At 40.4% G+C, this 20,092-nt stretch overlaps 1 protein-coding gene across 1 annotated transcript; it reads right to left on the reverse strand.

Moving 5' to 3' along the window:
- Nucleotides 1-17,501: 17,501 nt before the first annotated feature.
- LOC145795625 (uncharacterized) lies at nucleotides 17,502-19,565 on the reverse strand. Its single transcript, XM_082880464.1, has 5 exons — nucleotides 19,359-19,565; nucleotides 18,890-19,268; nucleotides 18,651-18,739; nucleotides 18,513-18,581; nucleotides 17,502-17,936 (listed from the first exon to the last, which is right to left on the reverse strand). Exons 1-5 carry the CDS (start codon nucleotides 19,563-19,565, stop codon nucleotides 17,502-17,504), a joined length of 1,179 nt encoding a protein of 392 aa, XP_082736590.1.
- Nucleotides 19,566-20,092: the final 527 nt, after the last annotated feature.

The raw sequence follows: 20,092 nt of genomic DNA on the forward strand, positions 1-20,092 counted from the left end.
CCACCTCTCCAATTTCTGGAAATGGATTACTATCGATCCCCATGGCTTTTTCAGCTTTGGCTGGGAATTTTAAACTCCATTTCCGAATTTGTTCTTGGATCCTGTCTCAAAAAACAACACAGTTTTTAGTCGAGTGAGACCAAGAATTATGCCATTTACAATATACTTTTCCTTTAAGTTCATCAAGAGATGGAATTTTAACCCTTTTTGGTAACTTAAGGAAGTTGGCCGCAAGCAAATGATCAAAAATATCATCTGCCTTAGTTAAATCGAAAGAATACTTCCTGTGGAGATCTTTCTTTTTAAACTGCTGGTCAATTGTTGTATCTTTATGAATTAATGCTTCACAGATCATAGGTTCTTTTCCCACAATCTCTGCTGCATCAATCTCATAATTAGGATCTTTGTAGTATGTCCTATATGATGCATTATTTCGATCTTGTTCCTCTTCTAGTAATGCTTCATATCTAGATACTTTGTAAGTCAGTTCCACTAAATCCCTCAACTCTGTTGAATCAAACTTCTTTCGAAGCCTGAACTCTAAACCATTTTGGGCCAATTTTATGAATTCTGGTTCTGGCAAGATTACTCTACATTTATTTCGAGCCCTCTTAAATCTGGAAATAAACTGAGTAGCTTTCTCTTCAGGCCTTTGACTCAATCTTGCCAAGTCTGCCATGGAAACTTCTGGCTCTGATTGGAAGAATTGGGCATGAAATGCCTCTTCTATTTGCTGCCAAGTCTAGATGGAGCTAGGTGGAAGGTTAATGTACCATACAAATGCTCCCCTAGTTAGAGAATTTGGGAATAGTCTCAACTTCATATAGTCATGATTGGTAAATTCACCACATTGAGCAGCAAACCTAGCAATATGCTCTACTGTTGATTGGTTTCCGTTTCCATGGAAAAGGACGAAATCTGGTATCCTGAAACCTCTTGGATATTCATGTATCCTGTCGACCCATTCTGGGTATGGTTTTCTGTACACAGGAGTTTGGACCCCCCAAGCCATTGGTCCACACAACTTCCTAACTATATCGGCAATTTGGTCCCTAGGGACCATATTTTGTGCCTGCTGAACCACTACTGGAGGGCCAAACACAGGATTTGGTGGACAAACTTGTGCTTGTGGTCCTCTTGGTCCATAGGGTGGTACATTTGGGACTGGCTGTCCCTGTGGTACAGGTTGCTGTTGGGGGTGTAGGTAACCTCTTTGAGCCTGTCCTGCGAAGGGACCCACGAAAGGTGCTGGAACAGGTATTGTATCCCTTCCATTTGTAGGAAAACCCTCCAACCCCCCGTGTATAAATTCGAATAAGGGATTATTGTACCCCCTAGTACCAGGTATGGCTTCGAATGTGGGGTTTGGAACCATTCTTATGTCATTTTCTTGTACTGGGTCAGATCCACCAATTTGCATGGCTTCACTGTTGAACATTGAGGCATTCTGGTTTGCTACAGGCCTCGAAATGGGTTCGTACCAAGATTGAGGTGGTAATCTTTCATGAATCTGATTACTGGTTTGACCATTAGAATGTCCATTAACTTGCATAGGCTGTTTATCTCTAACCAATCTTTGCTGAGGGACATTTACTTCTTCCATGTGTCTTACATTTGTTGGTTGGTGGTTATTCATTCGATCCAAAAAGGATGCTGCCCACCTTTCCATTGTGTTTATTAATTGTTGTCCCATGGCATCTACTAAGCCACCCCACGGATTTACTGGCTGAGTAGATGGGACACTGGATGGTCCAATTCCTTGGTCCCGTCCACTATTACGAATAAATGGTATTTGCTCTGAAGTATTGGTCTGTTCGACCATGGGTTCCGATAAGATAGGAGTCTCCACAGGATGTGTTATCACATTATCCTCTGGATTAGGTATCTCCACCTCTCCTTCCACGCCTTCTTCCAAACGTTCATTTTCTCCTTGTCTCCTACGTTTAGCCATTTTAAATGGTCCCACTGGGCGTGCCAAAAATATATGTTGGCTTTTTGGCTTTCGAAGGTTATCTTTGTAATTATGAGCGTGCCAGGAAGGATCAATCAGTCCTTACAGAATTGTAATTGCCAACCAATTGTTCGGACGGTTGTGTTATGGTTCTTTCAGCCTCAATGAAGATGACTTTTACTGGTGGCTTACTGGTAGCTTAATTTAGGAGAATTTAAGCATAAGAACAGTTAAATAAATTGAAGTATTTCATTAGTATGAAAAACTTACAATGATCTCAGTCTCGTAGAGATTTACAGCGGCAATATACTCGAAGACTACTCCTACAAATGAAGTGCAGTGCAGGAATTTAAAGTACAGAAATATAAAGAACAGGAAATAAAACTGGAATATGTAAAGCAAGACTGGTTTTTCTTTCGATTTGAGCTCCTCCTCTCTGAAGTCCTTCCTGCTATTTATACTTTTCAAAGATAACCATCGAACTGCACTTCAAACCGTCGAACTGCTCCTCCGTGATCGCCGATCATGCTACCTTATAAGTAGTTCCACTACGCCTTCACTTGCAGTTAGGCTTCCCTCCCAAATTTGAATTTGAATGTGAGTAACCGTTGAAGCCACGTCACCTTGCATCTCTTTGTTGATCCGCTGTTACTCAGATCTTATAACAACCAATATTAACTGCCACGTGTATGATCAGGATCGAAGACTTGACTGGTCTCCCCATATTACCCTTACTTTGCCACGCGTCGAATTGTCACTGGCTTTTACAAAATATGTAGCCAACACAAACAAATACAATTTTTATTATTTCTCTCACTAACAATCTCACCCAACTAGGAACGGACCTATATGTGGAGACTGTAAAAGGTTTTGGGGAAGGAAACTACATATAGGTGAGAGAATGAAAATAAATAAATAAATAAATTACGAACATATGGGGGGTGCAAGTGTGCTTGTGATGGGGTGCAAATGAAAATCTATGAGGTGTAAGTGTCATTTGCACTTCCTATATATTGATAAATTTTTTTTCTCTTTTCTCACCTGCATTTAATTTTTGTTTTTTGTTTTTTACTATTATTTCATATGTGTATAAGTTTATTGGGTCCACAGCTCTTCTTTATTCGGCTTATTTATTTTTAAGCAATTCACGAGCTCTTCTATTTCTCTTATTTTTTGTAATTTTTTCTTTTTCTTCTTCTATTTTCTCTCTTCTTTTAGATTTTTTTTTTTCTCTTGGACTTATCTCTTACTTGCAAGTTGTTGGAAAAAATGGTTTTATGGTAACTTTAATGTGAAATTAAAATAAGTCCCAACTATTAGTTAAGGTAGGATTAAATGGATTTAGATTCTTTACAACAAGATCTTTACACCACAAAAAGAATGACAAAAAATTATTAAGAATTGAATAAGAAATTGTCTCATAAAATTGGCCTCATGAATGAGGTATTGAGAATTGTATATAACCACCAATCCCACATTGATTGTAGAGAAAAATATTGATGGGTATTAAACCTCAAGATTTTGATAAGAGTATGAGCCCTTGGGACATGCAAATTTTATGAAGGAATTGTCACGTCCCAAAATTTAGACAATTAAATATTAAATTAGGACTAAACCTCAATTAATATTCTATCATCCAAATCCTAAGTTTGAAACAATGCTCAAAAGATTACAAGGGATTAAAATAAAAAAAAAACTAACAAAACTCTAACCAAACCATTCACCATAATTTCATAACTATCAAATACTTCCAACATTAAAGTAGTCATAAAAAAATAATAATAATAAATGCAATAAACTAATATCAAGATTAAAAAAAAAAAACTAACAAAACGCCAACTAAACCATTCACCATAGTTTCATAACTATCAAATACTTCCAACATTAAAGTATTAAAGTAGTCATAAAAAAATAATAATAATAAATGCAATAAACTAATATCAAGATTAAAAAAAAAAAAACTAACAAAACGCCAACTAAACCATTCACCATAATTTCATAACTATCAAATACTTCAAACATTAAAGTATCAACAACTAGTCAAAACAACTTAAATAATGTAAAGTTGGAAAATAACCTACAATGTCAAATTGTCAAAATATTACGGTCATAAAAAAAAAATAATAAATACAATAAACTAACAACTTAAATAATGTAAAGTTGGAAAATAACCAACAATGTCAAATTGTCAAAATATTACGGTCATAAAAAAAAAATAATAAATACAATAAACTAATATTAACCCTAAGCTCAAGAAAACAAAAGAAATCCAAGAGACATGTCCAATAACTATAGTTATTAAATAATGTAAAGTTAGAAAATAACCTACAATGTCAAATTGTAAAAATATTACGGTCATAAAAAAAAAAAATAAATACAATAAACTAATATCAACCCTAAACTCAAGAAAACAAAAGAAATCCAAGAGACGTGTCCAATAATTATAGTTATTCCATGTCACCACCGTAGCCTCAACCAATGTAACGCCCTCAAAATAATAACATTAAACCCATTAATATAAACATACATTTATATACAAACGATCCACATTCTTCGATTCATCAGAGTACTTCATTACAAAAGTATTACATGTTAACAACAAAAGCAAATGCCCTACGGGCTTACAGCTTTCCAAGTTAACACTTGGTTACAAAAGAGAGTACTAGCTCAATTACACATTAAACCCTTGGCTTGAATTTACATGTGCCTCTAGCCTCCCAAGCTATGTCCTTGGAGGTGGCATGCTACCTGTACCTGAAAATGATGTTCCCATATAGGGTGAGCCACAGCCCAGCAGAGATATACTAAACCAACTATTAACAATGACTAAAAGATTAGCAATTGATAGATGGCCAACACTGATACATCCACATATATCACATCACAATTTCATAACATACGAGTCTGTGTCACTTTTCATTCTCCATCTTTATTTAATAGACGAGCATATTAGCTATACCAACATATCAACAGATAAGCATATTACACATCAACAGATAAGAATATTAGCTGTATCCACACTTCACTAGACAAGCATATGAGCTGTATCTACACTTCTCAAAGATAAGCCTATGAACTGTATCTTCACTTCTCTAGACAAGCATATGAGCTGTATCTACGGAGTCCATCCCCCATCTCCTCCCAACCCTATCCGGTTTAGAGGTACATCCCCCATCTTCCCCTAAACCGCGGAGTACATCCCCCATCTCCTCCTCTACACACAATGCATATAAACACAAAGGTTCTATACACAATCAATCAATACATAAAATTAATGTATTCTATCCGCCGTCATACTCTATGACACATTCAATCGATTAGTTTTAATTTGCCTAATCATCATGCATTGTCTACAACAATCAAGACTATCCTCCACCGATAGCCCAAAGCAGTTGTTTCTAAACAGAAAATAAATGCACAAAATGGATATTAAATCAACATTTCAATTAGGTGAGCGATAAATGATCCAACTACACCCTCTAATCCCTTCCCTTTCCAATTTCCACATTCTCAATTCAATCCCCCATTTCCAACAATTAATTGTACAAATTAATCAATCAATGTAATTAGGGCATTTTCCATAATTAACATTTCAACCCTTCACGGTTTCTTTTTCATCAATGTTTCAACATTTACTTCATTCCTTCGTGCCAAACATGCATTTAGGTTTTATATAACTAAAACCCTAACTTTTGTAAAATTACACAAAGGCCCAAACTCTCTCAAAATTACCCAACAACCCCCAACATATCAAAATGCCAAAATTTAAAGACAACACTCATAAAGAGGAGTAGGATATCCCTCGAAGTTAGAGCTCGGATGGAGAAGAGACCAAAACCAAAGTGCTCCAAAAGCCAAGATTTTCAGATCAAAACGACACCCTCGACGATCAACACAACTTTTGTGAAGACCAAAGGTGAGGAAAACACCCTAGCTAGATCAATACCTAGAGAGAAGGCAAGGTTTTAGAGAGAGAGGCTCTCAAATGGCTTTTTCGGAAAAGTAAGAGAGAGAAAGGATGAGAAAAAGTGATTTAAAACTGCCTCATAGCCAACTGATATACGATATTCCCGCTTGAGCGGAAAACACAACGCTCGAGCGTCAAGAACAAAAACTAGGTCCGCTCGAGCGCAAAAGGACCCGCTCGAGTGCCAAGACACAAGAATAAAGCACATCCGCTCGAGCGTAGATTTCCCCCTCCTAGAACTTATACCCAGAAAGTACTACCCGCTCGAGCGCTACCGCTCGAGTGTAAAGAAATCCGCTCGAGCGTAGAAATCACACCTGCAGAAGTTTTGCAGGAACACAAAATACTGGAGGCGTGCAATCCCCGCTCGAGCGCAAGAAGACCCGCTCGAGCAGACCGCCTAAAAACTGGGCAACAAGGAATTGAAACCAAGGCCTAACCAACCTGTAACAACCCCGCCCAAAACATCCTAAAACTCAATCAAGTGGAATTAAAGGACGACAACAAGATATATACAACTACCAACTTTACGGAACCGAGTCCGGAATACAATAGAACAGTAAAGGGGAAACCGGGATCACTATAACCTCCCCCCCTTAAAGAATTTCGTCCCCGAAATTAAACACAAGTTTTTCAAAAACAGGTTTTCTCCATTCTTAACAATATTACAACATAATATTAAACATTTCGACTCATTACCGGTCAATTCCATCTCTTTTCAAGAGGCATTTCACAACATATATTACAAGTGCATTATCAACATGCAATTTTCTTCCATTTCCAACCATTTCCAACATACATGGTTCACAGTTCATATCATAATCAATATACATAATACAATTCCAATTCTACAATATAGCCAACATATGCAATATCATAATCAACTCCCGTATCAAGGTAAGTTCTACAACATACTTCCATTAAATCAAAACATTACCAATGTTTTACAACTTAAGACATATATAAAGCTCTTAAGTCCAACAACATTACAAAATCTAAATACAAGATTACTCATCAATAAACAAGTCCAGATATTTCTCGTGGATCTCCAACTCACGTTCCCAAGTGGCTTCCTCCACTCCGTGATGCTTCCACAAAACCTTCACCAAAGGAATGGTCTTGCCACGCAGGACTTGATCCCGCCTATCCAAGACCCGAACCGGCCTCTCCTCATACGAGGCATCCTCATCTACCTCCAAGTCGGTCCAATCCAACACGTGGGATGGATCCGGCTCATACTTCCGAAGCATACTCACATGAAACACGTCATGCACTCCGGACAATTGCTGCGGCAAAGCCAAACGATACGCCACTTCTCCAATCCTCTCGAGGATCTCAAAGGGACCAATAAACCGAGGGGATAACTTCTCACTCTTCCCGAACCTCATCAGACCTCGCCTAGGTGATATTTTCAAGAAGACATGATCACCTACCTCAAACGCCAAAGGCCTCCGCCTACGGTCGGCATAACTCTTTTGGCGACTCTGGGCTGTAACAAGCCTCTTACGGATAAGTTTAACTTTCTCCGTCGTCTCCCTAACCAACTCCGGACCCAACAAAGGTGTATCACCCACCTCGGCCCAACAAACTGGAGACCTACACGGTCGGCCGTGCAAGGCCTCAAACGGTGCCATACCGATGCTAGATTGAAAACTGTTGTTGTAGGCAAACTCCACCAATGGTAAGTGCCTCTCCCACGTCCAACTAAAGTCAAGGACACAACCCCGAAGCATATCCTCAAGGATCTGAATAGTACGCTTGGACTGCCCGTCAGTCTGAGGATGAAAAGCCGTACTAAAGGTCAACTTAGTACCCAAGGCACTCTGCAAACTCTGCCACAACCTAGCAGTAAAACGAGGATCTTTATCTGAGACGATCGTCACTGGGACCCCGTGCAATCTCACTATGTCCCGAATATACAAGTCGGCGAGATGATCTACCGAATCTCTCACGCGCATAGGAATGAAGTGCGCCGACTTAGTCAACCGGTCTACAACCACCCAAATGGCATCACTACCCCGCTGAGTCCTCGGAAGACCAACAATGAAGTCCGTAGTGACATGCTCCCACTTCCACTCGGCAATAGGCAAGGGTTGCAACAAACCCGCCGGCCTCTGATGCTCGGCCTTCACTTGCTGGCAAGTAAGGCACTTTGACACGAAAACAGCCACATCTCTCTTCATACCCCGCCACCAAAACTGGCGACCCAAATCCCGATACATCTTAGTGCCTCCCGGATGCACCGCAAGGCGTGAATGATGGAACTCTCGGAGTATTTCCTCTCGGCAAGACTCCGGCACAAACAAACGGTCTCGGTATCTCATACTCTGGTCGGGATACATCGTCAAACCCTTCTCAACTTTTCCACTGGAGATCTTCTCTCGGAAGGACTCTACCTCAAGGTCACTTCTCTGTGCCTCTAACACTCTAGTCACAAGTGTACGCTGCGCAACAACAGAAAACAAGGCCGCAGCCTCAACGGATTCGCCCAGAAACAAATCAAACTCGCCAAGCACACCCAACATCTCCCATTCCCGGATGGCTATACAAGCTACATCACTAATGGATTTCCTACTAAGGGCATCGGCCACAACATTGGCGTTTCCCGGGTGATAGTGCAACTCAAAATCATAGTCTTCCATGAACTCCATCCACCTTCTCTACCTCAAATTCAAGTCCCTCTGTGTAAACAGGTACTTTAAACTCTTGTGGTCTGAGAATACCTCGAACCTCTCACCATAAAGGTAGTGCCTCCAAATCTTCAAGGCAAAGATTACTACTGCTAACTCTAGGTCGTGTGTAGGGTAGTTCTTCTCGTGTATTTTCAACTGACGTGAGCTATAGGCAACTACTTTCCCCTATTGCATCAACACACAACCCAAACCCTCTCGTGAGGCGTCACAATAGACTGCATAACCCAACCCTCTCTCCGGAAAAATCAAAACCGGGGCGGTGGTCAACCTAACCTTCAACTCTTGGAACGACCTTTCACAAGTCTCATTCCATAGAAACTTGACCCCTTTCCGCGTCAATCTAGTCAACGGCGAAGCTAGCCTGGAGAAATCTTTCACAAACCGACGGTAATACCCAGCTAATCCCAAGAAACTGCGGATATCAAACAGGCTCTTAGGCTGTGCCCAATCTTGCACTGCCTCTACCTTGGATGTATCAACAGACACCCCTTCCCCGGATACCACATGGCCTAAGAATTTCACCTCTCCTAGCCAGAACTCACACTTCCCAAACTTGGCATACAGTCTATGAGCTCTAAGCAACTCAAGCACCACTCTCAAGTGTTCCTCGTGCTCCTCCTCTAAAGGCGAATAGATAAGAATGTCATCCACAAAGACGACCACAAAGCGATCTAGGAATTCCTGAAAAATCCGGTTCATCAAGTCCATAAAGACTGCTGGTGCATTGGTAAGCCCAAATGGCATTACCAGAAACTCATAATGGCCATACCGCGTACGGAATGCCGTCTTCGGAATATCCTCCTCCCTGACCCTCAACTGGTGGTAGCCCGATCTCAAGTCTATCTTGGAAAAACAACGGGAATCCTTCAATTGATCAAACAGATCATCTATATGGGGCATAGGGTACTTATTCTTGACCGTAGCCTGATTCAACTTCCGGTAATCTATATACAATCTCAAGGCACCATCTTTCTTTTTAGCAAAGAGGGCTGGTGCTCCCCACGGTGAAACACTAGGGCGAATAAAACCCTTATCTAGCAATTCCTGGAGCTGAACTTTCAACTCAACCAACTCTGCTGGAGCAAAACGGTAAGGTGCCATAGAAATCGGCACCATGCCGGGCACAAGATCAATAGAGAACTCAATCTCTCGGTGAGGTGACAAACTAACGAGATCCTCGGGAAAGACATCCGAATACTCACAAACCACTCTCGGCAATAGAATCTGGGTCTCACCACACTCACCACTCTCAAAGCTAGTAAGTAGACCACTAAGCTCACTCCGCCCTCGCGAATCATACCCCGGTGGAAAAACACTACCAACTCGGTCCCTCAAGAAATGGAAACACTCCCCGCTCAAGGTACATACGGTGACCCTCTAGCGGTAGCAATCAATAACAGCTCGGTATGACGATAACCAGTTCGTACCCAAAATAACATCAAACCCTTCATAGGCATGACAACAAAAGGAAAAGGAAGCCTATGGTCGGCGACCTCTATATCACAACCTCTAACACCTTGTTTCAAGATCAACTCACCACCAATAGGTGATACCACACATATAGGAGATGCTAACTGTGCTAACTCCAATTCCAAAATAGATGCAAATGCAGCAGATACAAAAGAATGAGATGCACCCGTATCAAACAATACACTAGCAACCGAGTTGCAAAACAGAAAGGTACCTCTCACTACTGATGGAGCCGGTACTAGATCCTGCACGGTAACAGCATACACGCGCCCTGTAGGCCCCTGATCCAGCTGCTCACCTCTAGGAGCAAAAGACTGCTGCACAGACTGGGATGATGAAGCTCCCGGATTGGCCCTCGAGGCCTGCGCAGACTGAGCTGGCTGAAAACTCTGCGTCTGCCTAGAACCAGACGCTCCCGAAGTGGCACTCAACTGTGGGCAAAACCTCTTCAGGTGCCCGGGCTGACCACACTAATAGCAAGACAAGGACTGGCCCCAGCCCTGACTTTGGCCCTGAGGTCTAGCTGATGAAGAAGCAGTTCGCTGACCCCCTCTCTTCTGTGGGCAAACCGAAACCTTGTGACCCAGCTAGCCACACTTGTAACAGGTGAAATCCCCCTGACTACCTCTCCCGGAGCCTGCAATCGGCACTGGAAAGGTCGACCTAGCGAAACCACCCTGAGACTGCTGAGGGTTAGGACCCCTCTGTCTCCTACCATCACCCTGACCATCTTGGCTCCTCTTGGAGCCTCTCTACCCCTCATCCTCCTCCTGCATCATGAGCTCCATATGAGCTGCAGCATCCACCAAACGTCTATACTCTCGGATGAAAGATCCACCAACCCTCAACTTGAGGCCTCGCCTCAACTTCCGCTCAAACTCAAAGCAACGACGTTCCTCGAACGCCACCAGTTCAGGTGCAAACCTGGACAGACTAGTAAAAGTAGCCTCAAACTCGGCCACTGACAAGCCCTGCTATTTAAGCTGGCAAAACTGTTCCCTCAGCTTCTCCCTTGCAGCTGAAGATAAAAACTTCTCCTGGAAAGCATTTACAAACGCCTCCCATGCACCACCAACACTGCCCTTCTCGTACTTCCACCATTGACCCGCATCTCCCTTCAGTTGGAAGGATGCCAAGGCCACCTTCAAAGTCCCGTCCTCGATGCCAAGCATCTCGAACGTCTTCTCCATTTGTTCCAACCACTCGTCAGCCTTCAGTGGTTCCTTCGGATCTCCAACAAACTCGTCCGAGTTAGACCGGAAGAATTCCCTCTTCAAGAAAGAAGGCCCTGCCTCAACAACTTGATTCTCATCTCTGAGAATACCCAAGGCCCCCGCTATCTCTCTGGCCAAGGCGCCCATAGCCTGCTGACCGGCTGGCTTGGCCACGTTGGCCTGACCAACTCCCTCCTGCACTGCCGGAACGTCATCCGGTAAAGGTACCTCCTGCCTACCATGCCTGCCACGCCTACCACGCCCTCGTCCTGACATCCTAATAAAGGTAACCAAGACTATTAGCACATTCACAAATGTGCCGAAGCTATAACACTCGCGTCCTAATGCATGGACAATTGTAATTCATTCCACGTAAGCACATAAACACATAAGCACTTACGAATTTCATTTCCGGATAATGATAGTCCCGAGGCGTTACTAGAGTTCCGATTAGAAACAGCATTGATTAAGTGCCTTTCCAACAAGACTCACAGAAACCCAAGGATCCAATCAACATCCTAGAAACTAAATCCCATACCCACATAGTCACATAAGCATGTTATCAATTAAGCACATAGCGTATGACACTACATCTAAGTCTCTATCAAGCGAGACAAAACCATTGTGATCCTAATCACTTCCCACGTACCCAAAGTATTCGAACCCGGTACGCTCTAATACCAAGTTGTAGCGCCCTCAAAATAATAACATTAAACCCATCAATATAAACATACATTTATATACAAATGATCCACATTCTTCGATTCATCAGAGTACTTCGTTACAAAAGTATTACATGTTAACAACAAAAGCAAATGCCCTACGGGCTTACAGCTTTCCAAGTTAACACTTGGTTACAAAAGAGAGTACTAACTCAATTACACATTAAGCCCTTGGCTTGAATTTACATGTGCCTCTAGCCTCCCAAGCTATGTCCTTGGAGGTGGCATGCTACCTGTACCTGAAAATGATGTTCCCATATAGGGTGAGCCACAGCCCAGCAGAGATATACTAAACCAACTATGAACAATGACTAAAAGATTAGCAATTGATAGATGGCCAACACTGATACATCCACATATATCACATCACAATTTCATAACATACGAGTCTGTGTCACTTTTCATTCTCCATCTTTATTTAATAGACGAGCATATTAGCTATACCAACATATCAACAGATAAGCATATTACACATCAACAGATAAGAATATTAGCTGTATCCACACTTCACTAGACAAGCATATGAGCTGTATCTACACTTCTCAAAGATAAGCCTATGAACTGTATCTTCACTTCTCTAGACAAGCATATGAGCTGTATCTACGGAGTCCATCCCCCATCTCCTCCCAACCCTATCCGGTTTAGAGGTACATCTCCCATCTTCCCCTAAACCGCGGAGTACATCCCCCATCTCCTCCTCTACACACAATGCATATAAACACAAAGGTTCTATACACAATCAATCAATACATAAAATTAATGTATTCTATCCGCCGTCATACTCTATGACACATTCAATCGATTAGTTTTAATTTGCCTAATCATCATGCATTGTCTACAACAATCAAGACTATCCTCCACCGATAGCCCAAAGCAGTTGTTTCTAAACAGAAAATAAATGCACAAAATGGATATTAAATCAACATTTCAATTAGGTGAGCGATAAATGATCCAACTACACCCTCTAATCCCTTCCCTTTCCAATTTCCACATTCTCAATTCAATCCCTCATTTCCAACAATTAATTGTACAAATTAATCAATCAATGTAATTAGGGCATTTTCCATAATTAACATTTCAACCCTTTACGGTTTCTTTTTCATCAATGTTTCAACATTTACTTCATTCCTTCGTGCCAAACATGCATTTAGGTTTTATATAACTAAAACCCTAACTTTTGTAAAATTACACAAAGGCCCAAACTCTCTCAAAATTACCCAACAACCCCCAACATATCGAAATGCCAAAATTTAAAGACAACACTCATAAAGAGGAGTAGGATATCCCTATCTCGAAGTTAGAGCTCGGATGGAGAAGAGACCAAAATCAAAGTGCTCCAAAAGCCAAGATTTTCGGATCAAAACGACGCCCTCGACGATCAACACAACTTTTGTGAAGACCAAAGGTGAGGAAAACACCCTAGCTAGATCAATACCTAGAGAAAGGCAAGGTTTTAGAGAGAGAGGCTCTCAAATGGCTTTTTCGGAAAAGTAAGAGAGAGAAAGGATGAGAAAAAGTGATTTAAAACTGCCTCACAGCCAACTGATATACGACATTCCCGCTTGAGCAGAAAACACAACGCTCAAGCGTCAAGAACAAAAACTAGGTCCGCTCGAGCGCAAAAGGACCCGCTCGAGCGCCAAGACACAAGAATAAAGCACATCCGCTCGAGCGCGAAAACCAGTCCGCTCGAGCGTAGATTTCCCCCTCCCAGAACTTATACCCAGAAAGTACTACCCGCTCGAGCGTCAAAGAACCCGCTCGAGTGCTACCGCTCGAGCGTAGAAATCACACCTGCAGAAGTTTTGCAGGAACACGAAATACTGGAGGCGTGCAATCCCCGCTCGAGCGCAAGAAGACCCGCTCGAGCGGACCGCCTAAAAACTGGGCAACAAGGAATTGAAACCAAGGCCTAACCAACCTGTAACAACCCCGCCCAAAACATCCTAAAACTCAATGAAGTGGAATTAAAGGACGACAACAAGATAGATACAACTACCAACTTCACGGAACCGAGTCCGGAATACAACAGAACAGTAAAGGGGCAACCGGGATCGCTATAACCAATCCTGCAAAGGAAGCTAGGCTGCACTCAAATAGAATGCACCCGAGATGTCAAGAGACAAAACAGGTCAGTATACAAGTATACTAGTATAAGTACAAATACGACTGCGCTAAAATAGAACGCACCCGAGATGTCCATAGACAAAACGGGTCAGCTAAAATAGAGATGTTAAGAGACAAAACGGGTCAGTATACAAGTATACTGGTATGAGCACAAATACGGCTGCGCTAAAATAGAACGCACCCGAGATGTCAATAGACAAAATGGGTAAGTATACAAGTATACTGGTATAAGTACAAATACTTGACACCCACGTGTCCACTAGACACAAACAAAAATATGTTTAATTCTTGTTACGGGACAAGATAAGTAGTTCCATCCGGACCGAGACGAATGGGTAGTTTCCCGAGATACGGTGGCATTTAGTTTCTTACCGGTATACAACAAAATATAAATTAAAGTATAAAACAAACAAAATAAAAATAAAAATATGATGGGTCAGCCCTGCATAAAAAGTTAGTAAGGCCCACCATTTTGCAAAAAAAAATAAAATTAGTATAATTTAATCATAAGTAACTTGATGAAGAAATATAAAAATGTACCGTTTCATGCTTCAATAATTCGAATTGACCAAAACTCAAAGAACAAAAGTTGTACAGAATCAAATTTCCTAAAAGACTACGCAAACTAATTTAGTAGAAACTGAATAGGTTGAGAGAAAAACTTGATAGAAGAACCTAGGTGGAATTCAACCGAAAATCTGAAGTTGAAAACGAAAAGAAACTAACCTAAGATGATTTTTTTTGGAAAAAGTTTAAAATACGAAAAGTGTTCAGAATAATATTTTACTTCAGCTTACGTGAAATCAATAAAAATGAGCTCATTTCGTGGGTTAAAACAACCTTTAAAATCTGCATTGCTAAAATGAATAAAAACTACTATAACCAAGATCATCTGATTATAAGTTCTAATTGATATTTTTAGTACAAAATTAAAATACAAAAGTTGTCTAGAATTATGTATACATGCCCCTGCCCAAATTTCATAATTTATTGAGATCGATTATTATCTGTTTCAAGATGTACAAATCAATACAATTCAAACTATGCATATAAGTTTATATTTAATTTTTTGTACCTTAACTCCACCACTTCGACCCTTCACTTCCGGCCTACACATATATCTCATGTGCCTTCCTTATACCTAATACCACTCCGAAGCCAAACTTGCACGAGGATATCATCCCGAGTTTGACCCACACTCCCCAGATGATTAACATATAGGTACGCGTGTAAATCAAAGCACTCGTCTACTCATGAGAACGATGCAACAATATATATATATATATATATATATATATACACAATCTCTCATCTACTTATGAGAACAAACATAACAATGCCAAGCCTAAGGCATTCAAATAAATCTCATAATTCTCACTTTTTTTTTCTTATACACTCTTTCTCACCATCACTCAAATAAAATAACAATCCATGGAGTCATGGTGGATTATAAGGAATTTATCTATGGGTTCCAAGTTTATTTTAATTTCATATATCCATGAGTGTGATTACAACCATAAAATAAATCCATATAAAAACTCTAAATCTGACATATACAACTAATCAAAATAATTAAAATCAATCTATCATCTTCATGTAAATACAAAATCAAACTAACATCAAATACATAAAAATAAATATATAAAAACAACGAATTAAACATAAATTAAGGAAAATGGATTTTGTACTCACTATTATTTTTCGATGATCAAAGAAATATTTGGAGAATTAATTAAGCTACCAAAACAAAACCCTATCTTTTTCTTCCTTTTTCCTCCTTTCCTCTTTCTCTCTTGGCTTTCTTTGATTTGTCACGGAGCCTCTATCTCTCTCTCGGCTTCCTTTTCTGGTTTGATTATTCTCTGTGTGTGTGTGCGCGCGCGCGCATCGTATACATCCCTATCTTTCTTTTCTTTTCTTTTGATTATAACCTAATCACTTATTATATAACCTAATAGCTATTATATTATATAATACAAATACAACATAAATAAATATGATATATATTTTATCAATATATAAAACACCTTTTTTTTTTATAAACAATATAATATATCAATATTTGGATTAATTACCTATAATTAAATAACACATTAAATTAATTAAATACCACATTAAATTCTCATGGATCTACACAATTAATAAAGCCAAACATAAAATAAAGTACAAATAAATAAATAATGACCTACAAAAAATTAGGGTCGCTACAATATACACACCTCAAAAGAATCTCGTCTTGAGATTCGATAGGAGAGAGTACTAGGCAAAAAGTTTTGGGTGCATACGTCGAACTTTCTCTTCTAATTCCCAAGTGATATCGTTCTCATCCTCGCTTCATTGCTTTTTCACCAAGTTTACTTTCTTGCGTTGCAACTGCTTTACATCTCGGTCTAGAATAGTAACCGGTTGCACCCACATACGTGAGATCATTACTAATCTCCAACACTTCTGGTGATACTACTTAGGAAAGGTCTTGCACACACTTCCGCAATAAAGATACATGAAACACATTGTGAATCATAACTAAAGTAGGTGGTAGGGCTAATTTTTGTAAGCCACATTACCAATCTTCTCAGTGATCTCGTATGGTCCCACAAATCTAGGTGCCAACTTTCCTTTCTTTTCGAATCGTATGATACCCTTTATCGGCGAAACCTTCAAAAACACAAAATCTCCAACATTCAACTTAACCCCCTTACGTTTTCTATTAGCGTAACTCTTCTGAGGACCCTGCGCAATCTTAATAGTTCCCGAATAATGTTCATTTTCTCTATAGTCTCTCTCATCAACTCTGGCCCTAGCAACGGCGCATCTCCTACCTCCATCCAACAAGCAGGTAATCGACATGGCCTCCCATACAAAGCCTCAAGGTGCCATCTCGATACTGGAGTGATAGCTATTATTATAAGCAAACTCCACCAATGGCAAGTGTTCTTCCCAACTATCACCAAGATTGAGGACATAAGCTCTCAATATATCCTCTAAGATCTAATTTACCTGCTCAGTTTGCCCATCTGTCTGAGAATGATAAGTTGTGCTCAAGTCTAACCTAGCACCTAAAGCATGCTGAAAACTCTCCCAAAACTCTGCCACAAACAACGGATCACGATTTGAAACTATAGAAACTGGTCCACCATGAAGTCGCACCACCTCCCAAATATACAACCTAGCCAGTTTATCTGCAGTTCGGTGAACACTGATTGGAATAAAATGAGAAGAATTGGTGAATCGATCCACTATCACCCAAATAAATTCATTACATCGCTTAGACCGTGGCAATCCATCCACGAAATCCATAGAGATGTACTCCCATTTCCAAGTAGGGATCCCGAGAGGCTGTAAAAGTCCAAACGATCGTTAGTGTTCTGCCTTAACCTGTTGGCACACATAACATCGAGAAACATACTTTCCTATGTCCTTCTTCATACATTCCCACCAAAACGTCCTCTTCAGGTCATGATACATCTTAGTCCCACCAAGGTGAATGGTATATCGGGACCTATGGGCATCATCCATAAACTCTTTCCTTAATTCAACTATGTTAGGTACACACAATCTGCCCCTGAATCGCAATCCCCCATCTGAGTCCACAGACCAATCAGTAGGATAATCATCAATCAAATCCACCACTAGGTCATCAAGATTGCTGACGAGGAACCCATCTAAATTCTGCATCTGACAAACTTTACCCAGTAACGTCGGCTGCACGGTCAAACTACCAATGTATGCCCTCGCAACACTCTCTATTAGTTGTACATCGTGCAACGAAATTAACTCCAAGGACTTCAATTCCTGAATCATCAAAGAAACTATAATCTCATGTTGTTGACTAAGTGCATTTGCAACCACATTTCATTTCCTTTGGTGGTAAAGGATCTCGAAATCATAACTACTGATGAATTCAACCCACCTTTGTTGCCTCATGTTCAACTCTTTTTAAGAAAACAGATATTTGAGGCTCTTGTGATCTGTGTATAACTTAAAGTGCTCTCTAAACAAGTAGTGTTGCCACACTTTTAACGCAAAAACAACTGCTACCAGCTTCAAGTCATGAGTAGGGTATCGTCTCTCATGAGGTTTTAACTGTCAAGAAGCATAAGATACAACTTTCTGATGCTACATGAACACACATCCTAAACCAGTTCTACTCACATCAGTAAATACTACTAACTTTTCCCCTTGTACTGGTACAGTTAACACTAGTGCTGTAGTCAAACGTTGCTTTAACTCTTGGAAAGCTCTCTCACAATCATCGGTCCATACGAACTTCACATTCTTACGGGTCAACTAGGTCATGGGTGTTGCGATAGTGGAAAACTTCTCTATAAATCTTTTGTAATAACTGGCTAGTCCTAAAAAACTTCTCACCTCTGAAGGTTTCGTGGGCCGCTTCCACTCTTTGACCGCAACTACTTTTTCAGGATCTACCGCTATCCTCTGATTAGACACAACATGTCCCAAAAATCAAACTTCTTTCTCCCAAAAGTGACACTTATTGAACTTAACGTATAACTGTTGCTTCCTCAAAGTCTGCAACACGACTTTCAAGTGTTCTTTGTGCTCTTCCTCATTTTTAGAATACACCAGGATATCATCTATGAAGATAATCACAAACTTATCTAGATATGGTTGAAAAATTATGTTCATCAAGTCCATGAAATAGGCAGGAGCATTTGTCAAATCAAAAGGCATTATAGGAAATTCGTATAACACATATCGAGTCTGAAAAACAGTAAACGGTATACTTTCCTCTGACACACCCATCTGATGGTATCCCATTTTGAGATCAAACTGAGAGAACATGGCTACCCCCTTCAACTGATCAAACAAGTCATCACTTCTAGGTAACGGATACTTGTTCTTGATAGTCACCTTGTTTAGCTCTCTATAATGTATGCACATACGGAGAGTGCTATCTTTCTTGGAGACAAAGATCACGGGTGCTCCCCACGAGGAGTTACTTGAACGAATGAACCCTTTCTGAAGCATCTCTTCCAGTTGCTTCTTCATCTCCATAAGCTCTTTAGGTGCCATTCTGTATGCTGCCTTAGAAATTGGTGCAGTTCCCGTCACTAAGTCAATGCGAAATTCTATTACCTGTTGAAGAGGAGGTCTAGGTCTCTTCTGAAATACATTCTCAAACTCACGTACCACATTTACCTCACTAATATCCTACTTAGGGATTTCTACCGAGCACAGAAAACTCGTGATCACCGACTCTTCTCCATCGCTAGAAGTGCAGGTAAGCCGTGGCATACCAGGAATATCTATATTTATAGTCCTTCCAGCACAATCTAAAGTCACAAAGTATTTTCGCAGCCAATCCATACCTAAAATAATTGTAAACCCCTCAAACCCTAACACAATTAGATCCGCATACATGACTATACCCGTAAAGTCAATCTTAAAATCTTTACACATCTCATAAAGAGTAGTTGTTCCACCTAAAGGGATCTCAACACGAAGGTTTAGACAAAGAGGTGGTTACAAGATATTCTCTTTCTACAAACTGCCTAGATATAAAATAATGAGATACACCAGTATCAAAAAGTACTCTAATGGGTTCTTAAAAAAAAAATTAAAGATATCTTCCAGCCATCACCTTCAAGTTAAACACACAAAAAGAATTCGTTCATAAATACTTAGAATAAACTCAACCACCAAACTAAACCAGCTAACCCATGTTTCCACAATCCAAGGATCACCTAAACTCTCTCAAGTCTAGGATAACCTAGAGCTCTGATACCATTTGTAACACTCCAACTCTTCACTTGTCATCGATATTATCCGCTTTAGGCCACGCCTGCACGGATTTGTTCTTCCTAGTGGGTCACCTATCCCAAAACTACTCTAGCTTAAGCACACTTAACTGGAGTAGTTCTGGGATGGGTGACCCACTGGAAAGAACAAATCCATGTGGGCGTGGCCCAAGACGGATAATATTGATG

This window comes from Camellia sinensis, chromosome 7 (assembly GCF_055761805.1).
Source record: "Camellia sinensis isolate YWXY chromosome 7, ASM5576180v1, whole genome shotgun sequence".
Classification (NCBI taxonomy): domain Eukaryota; kingdom Viridiplantae; phylum Streptophyta; class Magnoliopsida; order Ericales; family Theaceae; genus Camellia; species Camellia sinensis.

Coding starts and splice junctions, on each gene's coding strand:
- LOC145795625 (XM_082880464.1), bottom strand. CDS start 19,565: ATGTGTAAAGATTTTAAGATTGACTTTACGGGTATAGTCATGTATGCG. Junction 18,740..18,889: donor GATGGGTGTGTCAGAGGAAA/GTATACCGTTTA, acceptor TTATCTTCATAG/ATGATATCCTGGTGTATTCT. Junction 17,937..18,512: donor GGCCCACGAAACCTTCAGAG/GTGAGAAGTTTT, acceptor TTGATGATTCAG/GAATTGAAGTCCTTGGAGTT.